Below are 9,960 nucleotides of genomic sequence, written 5' to 3' on the forward strand. Positions count from 1 at the left end.
GTATATGGACACACTTATCGGTTTTGTAGTAAATGCCTACTATGCTCTGTGTGCTGAAGCAAAGCAAGAATTTCATTGTCCTGTAGTCAAGTCAAGTCAAGTCAAGTTTATTTGTCACATACACATACGAGATGTGCAGTGAAATGAAAGTGGCAATGCTCGCGGACTTTTGTGCAAAAGACAAACAACCAAACAAACTATAAACACAATCATAACACACATATTCTTTTACATAATAAATAATGGAAGGAAAAACTTTCAGTAGAGTTAGTCCCTGGTGAGATAGGCGTTTACAGTCCGAATGGCCTCTGGGAAGATGGTCTCAGGGACACATGACAATAAACTCACTTGAACTTGAACAAACTTGTGCGGGGAGGGGCCCAACTGGGTAAACCTTCCCTTTGATCGTTACTCCAGCCATTTGTTTGATATCCTTATCCACTAGTCCTTCTATAACTCATCCCATCCTGATTGACCTCTCCCACCCTCTGACCTGCCCTTCCCTCCCTCATTACCTCCCCTCTCCTCGCCCGTTGCATCTTGTCACTCACTCACAGCTCCTCGGTGTTTTCATCCTCTTGCTCCCCTGTACAGAAGTAAATCCAACAGTGGTCTCGAGTTTTCTCCACCATCCCTCCATAAATGCTCTCCTTCCTTCCTTCAAAGGTTTACAGAAAACATCATTCACCTTTACTATGAGAACGATGCAAGTGTCCAGAGTGATACAGAACTTCAAGACTGGGTGAAGGAGATCTTCACCGAAGGATTATTGGCCAAGCAATCGTCAGGTACTCTTCAAATCTCGTCGTGTTGATCAGAGTCGATCGACCGCTGTTGACATCCAGTCCTCATAAGGTCATAAGTGATAGGAGTAGAATTAGGCCATTCGGCACATCGTCAACTCCATCATTCAATCAGGACTGATCTATCTCTCCCTCCTAACCCCATTCTCCTGCCTTCTCCCCATTACTGCTGACACCCGCACTAATGAAGAATCTCTCTGTGCTGTCACGGAGCTCTGGGGCAGACAATCAAGGAGGCCGTGCCCTCTAACTTCCTCCCCTCTCCCCTTATCCCTGTGCCCTCTAGTTTTAGATTCCACTACCCTGGGGAGAGATTGTGACCTCTCTATGGCTCTCATGGTTTTATAAACTCAACGTTGGTTTTGTTTAGTTTACTATTGTCATGTGTACTGAGGTTGAGTGAAAAGCTTTTGTTTACATGCTATCCAGTCATAGTAAAGACTATACATGAATACAATCAGGCAGTACACAGATAAACGGGACATCACCCAGAGCAAAGATATAACATTGAATTCTGAGAGTCCGATTAAAGACAGTTCAAAGATCTCCAATGAGGTAGATGGGAGGTCATGACTGCACTCCAGTTGGTTGATGACCATCCAGTTGCCTAATTACAGCTGGGACGAAACTGCAAGGGGGTAAAACATTTTACAAGATATAACATTATATGCACTGAACCTGGGACAAATAATTAGTTTAGCTTGGAGTGACAACACGGAATCAGTCCCTTTGACGCACCGAGTCCGAGTCGGCCAGCGATCCCCGCACACTAGCACTATCCTACCACATACTAGGGACAATTTGCACTTCTACCAAGACAATTAAACTACATACCTGCACGTCTTTAGAGTGTGGGAGGAAGATCTGGGCGAAACCCCACGCTTTCACAGGGATAACGTACAAACTCCGCACAGACAGCACCTGTAGTGAGGATCGAACCCGGGTCTCTGGCACTGCAAGCACTGTAAGGCAGCAACTTTCCCGCTGCACCACCGTGCCGCCCCTATTGACAGAACTAGACCATGCCGTTAGCTTTGTGTTAGCGACTCTCTTCAGATATCCCCTTGAATTCTGGACAGGTACATGGATGTGCATGGATATAGATTACGTGCAGGCAAATAAATATTGATTTTTGCATCATGTTGAGTATAGACATTATTTGCTGAAGGACCTGCTACTGTGCTCTACTGTTCTATGTGATAGGAAATATGTTGTTGTTTTTTTTTGTTTTTTTTTCATTTCTTGTTTTGTTTTGTTTATTTTATTAGAAGTTAATACAGCACAAAACAGTACAGTGGAACCTAATATTAGGTGCCAACTATGTAATACCGTAATCCATTCTATGTACAACCTCTAATTTTATGTTATGAGAAGGAAGTAAGCAAGACAAGAAAAAGAAAACAATAGAAAGAGGAAAAAGTGGAAAAATAGATGGTAGAGAGTAGAAAAACGTGAAGTGTGTATATAAAAAATAAAAAAGAAAGAGAGAAAGTGGAAAGTAGAAATAGAAGAGAAGGCCCCTTAAAAGAGAATTTTTCAAATCTGTATTCGGAGATGTAGATCTATCCGCGTCATGAACTGAAATCAGCAATCTTTACGGTACTGCTGCATCACATGATTCCAAAAAGTCGATGAAAGGAGACCAACTCCTTAAGAATTGGTCATATTTATCTATTAGTCGGAGTCTCATTTCTTCAAGGCGTGCTATGTCCATCATATTCCTAATCCACATTTTAACAGTTGGTATGGTTGTATTTTTCCAAAATTTAAGTATCAATTTCTTTCCAATTATTAACCCATAATTAAAAAAAACATTTTGATCTTTATTTAAATTGGTATCTTCTCCTATTATTCCAAATATAATCCATTCCGTTTTGGGTTCTATTCTTGACTTGAAAAGCTTTGTAAATATATCAAATATATCAAATATATCACTCCAGAATTTATTCAACTTTGTACATCCTACAAATTAATGTGTTATATTAGCGTTTTGAAACAAACATTTATCGCATCTGGGAGAGACGTTTGGATAAAATTTATTCAACCTTGTTTTGAATAATATAGTCTATGTAATAATTTGAATTGAATTAAATTATGTCTTGCATTAATAGAACAGTTATGTGTATTCATCAAATACTTTTCCCATCTATCCTTCGAGATCTTTATCATTAGCTCATGTTCCCAATCTTCCCTTAATGCTTCTGTTGAGGGTGATTCTCTATTTAATATATTATTATAAAAGTATGATATTAATTTTTGTGAATCAGCCTTAATATTCATTGCTTCTTCTAAAGGATCTAAAAATATAGTTTGAAATCTATGTGTATATTTCTTCATAAAGTCACATACCTGTATATATTTAAAATATTGATTATCCTTCAATTTAAATTTAAATTTTAATTGTTGAAATGATAACAGTTTGCCCACTTCATACATATCCCCTACTTTCTTAATCCCCAATCTATCCCATTGTTGATATGTGTTGTCGATGAGAGAAGGTTTGAATGCGGGGTTGTTCAATAGTGGGGTTAGTACTGATAAATTATTTAATTTCAAGGATACTTTTATTTGTTTCCAAATTCTTATTATATTGTGAATAATTGGGTTCTTCTTATATATTATACTATTCAATTTTATCGGTGAGAGCAGGATCGTTCCTATATCGTGCGGGTAGCACTCCTCTTTCTCCATTCTTATCCACTCCAACTGCTGAGTGGAACTATCCAGCCAGTACATTATGTTCTTAATATGCACTGCCCAGTAGTAATACATAAAGTTAGGTAATGATAAACCCCCAACTTCTTTAGATTTGCACAAATGCTTTCGTTGAATTCTATGTGTTCTGTAGTCCCATATAAAATTAGTGATAGTGGAATCTAGTTTTTTTTTTTAATATTTTGGAGTATATATTGGGATCGCTTGAAACAAATATATTAATTGTGGTAAGAAAGTCATTTTTATAGCGTTAATTCTACCTATCAATGAGAGCGGAAGCGTTTTCCAAAATTTAATCGTATCATTCAGTTTATTTAATAGTGGTATAAAATTGGCACTAAATAATGATTTGTGTCTTCTCGTAATTTGAATACCCAGATACTTGAATTTTTCTGTTGCAATTTTGAAGGGGAATTTTAGTAAGTGTCTCGAATCCTGTGGTTTTAAAGACATAATTTCGCTTTTATTCCAATTTATTCTATATCCTGAAAAAGAGCCGAATTCCTCAATTAGTGTTAATAAGGTGGGTATACTCGTTTGTGTATTAGTAATATATAAAAGGATATCATCAGCATATAATTAAATTTTATTCTTTGAGTCCTTGGTGTTATATCCGTGAATATTCGGGTGATTTCTAATCCTTTCGGCCAGCGGTTCTATCATAAGGGCAAATAGCAATGGTGATAAGGCACACCCTTGCCTATTACCCCTTGATAAGTAAAATTTTGGAGATAGCGTATTGTTAGTTAATATTCTTGCCGTAGGTCTATCGTAAAGTAGTTTAATCCATCTAATAAAATTCTCTCTCGTATTAAATTTTTGGAGTACCTTGTATAAATACTGCCATTCTACTTGATCAAATGCCTTCTTTGCATCCAGCGTGACAACTGATATATCTTCATACTGTTCTATGTGATAGGAAATATGTTGTTAAGCTGGAAAGAGAGCAGAGAAGATATTCGACAATGTTGCCAGGACTAAAGTGTCTGAGCTATGGAAAGAGGTTGAGCAGGTCAGGACCTTATTCCTCGGAGCGCAGGAAGTTGAGAAGCAATGTTGCAGAGGTGTAAAAGATCATGAGGGTAATAGATAGGTAAATGCAGTCTTGTACCCAGAGTAGGGGAATCAAGAACAGACAATATAGGTTGAAGGTGAGAGGGGAGAGATTTAATAGGAACCTGAAGGGGATTATTTTCTCTCACAGGGGGTGGGGATGCTGACACTGCTCGGCAGAGAGTTGATGCATTCATTGCTGCAGTTTGCATTCTACGTACTGAGTGCTTTGGTGGACTCCAGTTCATTCTTGTAACACCTCTGATCTTTCTCACTAGGCTTCCCTTCATCATTCCACTCCAAGACCGAACTCATCAAGTTCCTAACCATGGTCATCTTCACCTGTTCCGGACAGCACTCTTCAGTAAACGCTGGACAGGTCAGCTCGCATTTCATGCAATTGATGCTCCAAATGCAACACAATGCACTGGACTGTGAGCCACACAGCAGCAGCCTCCAGCGCAGTCTGGAACCTGACCTTGGGTGCTGTTTGTGTGGAGTTTGCATGTTCTCCTTGTAACCATATGGGTTTCCTCTGGTGCTCCGGTTTCCCCCCACATCCCAAAGATGTGCAGATTTGTAGGTTAATTGGCCCTGTGTAAATTGTTCCCTAGTGTGTAGGGAGTGGATGAGAATGTAGGATAACATGGAGCTAGTGTGCACGGGTGATCGATGGTCGGCACGAACTCGATGGGGCGAAGGGCCTTCCATGCCGTGTCTCTAAACTAAAACTAATTCTGAATCCATAACCATTATCAAACAATGGTTAAACTTGGACACTAATGATGCGTGCCCCCATCTCTTCCAATTCCTCAGTGCATGGCCCAGCCAACCAAGCCGAACATCACCTTTACACCATTTCATGAATCAACTCCAAGATGCCATTCCCCAACCCATCCTGCCACTTTGGTTGAACCCTGCAGAGGTTTCTGAACATTTCCGTTTTTGTGTCCTTCACTTTGTGTTCTTCAATTATGTTCTTCCGACCCAAGTATAAATCTATCGATTACCTGCCCCCCCCCCCCCCCCCCACTTTACCCCACCCTGGTTCCCTGGCACCTCCTGGTAACCCCAGGACATACGCTACTATAAAACTTCATTCATCCCCGAAGGGAAATTGGTCTGCCCACAGTCACAACACACCAGGTAGACAAAAACTTGAAATTAGAAGTGAAGACAAAAAGAAAAAGACAAGCGACTCTTGGCCGGCTGCCGTGTGCAACAGCGCCTTCACCGGAACAAATGAATAACAAACAAACACAGACATATTCCCTGACCGGACTGGGGAGGGAAGGGGAAGGTGGGACGGACTGGGCTGGGGAGGGGACGGTGGGATGGAGGGGACGGTGGGATGGACTGGGGAGGGGAGAGTGATGGGATTGCAACTGGACCTGGTCCACTGACATCCATTCCTTCCTGTTTTTAGACTTGACCCAAAACTATCACTCTGTGACGTATCTGGTGTGCAGCCAAGATATGGCTCCATTGCTGAACCTGGTCAAAGTATAGAGTCATAGATTAATACAGTGTGGAAACTGGCCCTTCGGCCCATCTCGCCCATACCGACCAACAATGTCCCAGCTACCCTAGACCCACTTGCCTGTGCTTGGTCCATATCTCTCCAAACTTGTCCTATCCATGTACCTGCCCAACTGTTTCTTCAATGATGGGATAATCCCAGCCTCAACTACCTCCTCTGGCAGCTTGTTCCATACTCCCACCACCCTCTGTGTGAAATAGTTACCTCTCAGATTCCTATTAAATCTTTTCCCCTTCACCTTGAACCTATGTCCTCTGGTCTTTGATTGCACTACACTGGGTAAAAGATTACCCAAACTATTCCTCTCATGATTTTGTATACCCAATCTGTTAAAGTTCTCGGTCTGAAGAAGATGTTGGTGAGGCCACACCTGGAGTATTGTGTTCAGTTTTGGTCACCCTGCTATAGGAAGCACATTGTTCATCTAGATAGAGTGCAGAGAAGATTTACGAGGATGTTGCCGGGACTTGAGGGCCTGAGCTAGAGGGAGAGGCTAGGACTTTATTCCTTGGAGTGCAGGTGTTTAAGAAGATGCGAGGAGTAGATAGGGTGAATGCACAGTCTTTTACCCAGAGTTGGGGAAACAAGAACCAGAGGGATTGGGTTTGAGGTGAGGGGAAACTTTTTCACACAGTGGGTGGTGAGTGTATGGAAAGACACTTAGACTGATACATGGATAGGGGAGATTTAGAGGGATAGGGGCCAAATGCAGGCATGTGGGAATAGCGTAGATGGGGTATCATTGTTGGCATGTGCAATTCAGGCTGAATGTCCTGTTTCCATGCTATATGTCTATGACTATGGGTCCTAACTTTAAACGTGGTCTGTCCATTCCCTCCTCAGTTGCTGCCTGACCACTGAGTACCTCGAGGACTCTATTGTTTTCCCCAGATTCCCACATTTGCATTCTACTGTGTTTGTTTCCCTAGTATGACTGGGCCTCCTGTGTACAAAACTACCCGTCCATGATGGGGAAGCCGGCACCGACCAAAAAGGACCAAGTCACCGAAGCAGATATTGCCGACACTTTGCCAAAGGGAATTAAAAAAATAAAAGTGATTGCAGCCACCTATCTGCTCAGTCAACCAGCCCCCATTAACGTAAGTAGCAGAAAAACTGATCAGCCAAATGGAGAAATGTTGCACTAAAAGAATAAGAGTTGTATCTCTGTGTCTCTGGCATTTCTTCTGTTCGTGTGTGTGTGTGTGTCTACATGCGTGTATGTGTCTCCCAGTGTATGACTGCCTGTCAGTCTGTATGTCTGTCTGTCTATGTATTTTTCTGTGTGTCTTATGTGTGCCTGTCTGCGTCTGTGTCTGCATGTCTGTGTGCACCTGTGTATCTATATGTGTATTTGTCAGTGTGTGTGCACGTATGACATAGAAACATAGAAATTAGGTGCAGGAGTAGGCCATTTGGCCCTTCGAGCCTGCACCGCCATTCAATATGATCATGGCTGATCATCCAACTCAGTATCCCGTACCTGCCTTCTCTCCATACCCCCTGATCCCCTTAGCCACAAGGCCACATCTAACTCCCTCTTAAATATAGCCAATGAACTGGCCTCAACTACCCTCTGTGGCAGAGAGTTCCAGAGATTCACCACTCTCTGCGTGAAAAAAGTTCTTCTCATCTCGGTTTTAAAGGATTTCCCCTTTATCCTTAAGCTGTGACCCCTTGTCCTGGACTTCCCTAACATCGGGACCAATCTTCCTGCATCTAGCCTGTCCAACCCCTTAAGAATTTGTAAGTTTCTATAAGATCCCTCTCAATCTTCTAAATTCTAGAGAGTATAAACCAAGTCTATCCAGTCTTTCTTCATAAGACAGTCCTGACATCCCAGGAATCAGTCTGGTGAACCGTCTCTGCACTCCCTCTATGGCAATAATGTCCTTCCTCAGATTTGGAGACCAAAACTGTACGCAAATACACACAGTATGTGTCAGTGTGTGAGTGTCAGTGTATATATGCTCGTGTGCTTCAGTGTCTACCTGACTGTGTAAATGTTTTTGTGTATGTCTGTGTTTGGTGTCAGTAGGGTGGTGTGTGCGTCAGTGTGCGTGTGTTTACTTGTGTGTCCGTATCTACCTTGTGTCTGTGTCTCTATGATTTTCTGTGGCTATGTGTATGTGTGTGCACATTTGTCAATGTGTGTGCGGGTGTGTGTATGTGTGTGTGTGCACGTTTGTGTGTGTATCAAGGCCAGAACCGCGCTCTGTGTATATGTGTGTGTGTACTGAGCTGTTGCCCTGGTTTGATCAGGACACCCATCTCTTCACTCCCTGCAGACCAAGCTGGGCACGTACGTGGAGGAGCGCTTCACTGAGCTGGTGGCAAGAGGACACATCACAGACTTCCAGAAAGCCCTGCTGCAGATCGAGCAGGAGATTACAAAGAGGAACCAGGACCTTTCTCCGGCCTACACCTATCTCCTGCCCAGTTTGATCGACAATAGTGTGGCAGTCTAACCACGACATTGCACCGTCATCAAACGGATTCACGCTTTGCGTCAAGATTAAAATTATAACTGCAAAACTTTCATTGCCAATTTAAACCAGCCAATCTCTCCCGCCCTCCGATCCTCACCGCACACACTGTAGTGGCAGATTTTTTAAATCTTTCAGGAAATGAACTACCTCACCTCTAATTGGGTGAGACGGGATAAGGGGAATATCTTCGGTATGCATGCAAGCTGCCTCAGAGACCTTCAGAGATTCTCCTTTCATAAAGCTTCAGCACACAGTCTTTTAATGAATATTTTCTTTATGGTAGATATAAAATAGTAAGATACATCCAAGGTTTTTCCGACTTGTTCCAGCAATCTTCTTCGAACTCCAGCTCATTACTTCAGATACTAGTAAACTCCACGCGTCTCCATGCTTCACATGATCTTGACATGTGGCTCGACATGCTCGACCTGTGGCTTGGCCACCTCGCTCAGAGCCCCCCTCCGCCACATGTGTGCCGAGGATTTTTCCCGTCGATGAAAAATGACAGAGATATTAATGGTTTTACAAAATTCACCATTCTCTCTGCTGCCCCTGCTGGAGGGAGGGGGAGGGACCATAAACCATGAAGTGGTGTGTGCCTCAATTAGTCTCTGCAAGATGGAGCTCTGTCATTAGTCTCTGTCATTCTGAGCTGTGAATGACACTGAACAAATGTGTACATCACTGTGAGTACCCTTAATGTGGTTTGAAAATGAATATATGGTTAGTTTGAAGTAAAACACCGCTGCCTGCGAATGGTTGTTTGGGTTGAAGTAATAAGGCTCTCTCTCTCTACACATCCTCTCTCCTCTCCCGTCTCACACTCTCCCCCCTCTCCCTCTCCACTCCACCACTCCCTCCCCTCCCCCCTCCATCCCCTCTCCCCCCCTCCCTCCCCCCAAACCCCCTCCACACCCCCACCCCCCTCTTCCCTCCCCCCTTTCCCACCTCTCCCCCTCACCACCCTCTCAGCACCCCCCCTCTCTTGTCACCCTCTCTCTCTCCTTCCCTCCTCCCCCACCTTTCCCCCCTCACCCACCCTCCTCTTCTTCTCCACCCCCCTATCCCTCTTGCCCCTCTCTCTGTGTCTCTCTCTTTCTGTGTCTCTGCCCCTTCTCTCTCTGCCCTCACTCTCTACCCCCCCCCCCCCCCCCCCCCCCCCCCCTCTCTCTAGATGTGACTGCAAGTTGAGGGCTATGCGTCAGTAGATAGGGTGGTTATGGGGTAAAAGGAGCAAATAATAATATTAATATAATATCAAGGGGGGTAATTAGCGTGAGTGCGGGGGGGGGGGGATAGTTAGTGTGTGTGACGCTGCATGCCGTCTCCCCCCCCCCCCCCCCCCCCACAACCGCACGTT

General features: G+C 43.5%; 1 protein-coding gene across 1 annotated transcript in view; it reads left to right on the forward strand.

The window, feature by feature from the left end:
* Window positions 1–9,190, forward strand: part of LOC129715533 (polyunsaturated fatty acid lipoxygenase ALOX15B-like) — a 34,714-nt gene extending 25,524 nt beyond the window's left edge. Inside the window, exons 8-11 of the mRNA XM_055665403.1 lie at window positions 667–788; window positions 4,850–4,950; window positions 7,041–7,211; window positions 8,400–9,190. Of these exons, the coding sequence (XP_055521378.1) occupies window positions 667–788; window positions 4,850–4,950; window positions 7,041–7,211; window positions 8,400–8,579 (574 nt within the window). The 3' untranslated portion in view covers window positions 8,580–9,190. The remainder of the gene's footprint in view (window positions 1–666; window positions 789–4,849; window positions 4,951–7,040; window positions 7,212–8,399) is intronic.
* Window positions 9,191–9,960: the final 770 nt, after the last annotated feature.

The sequence above is a fragment of the Leucoraja erinacea genome, unplaced genomic scaffold (genome assembly GCF_028641065.1).
Source record: "Leucoraja erinacea ecotype New England unplaced genomic scaffold, Leri_hhj_1 Leri_1229S, whole genome shotgun sequence".
Taxonomy (NCBI): domain Eukaryota; kingdom Metazoa; phylum Chordata; class Chondrichthyes; order Rajiformes; family Rajidae; genus Leucoraja; species Leucoraja erinaceus.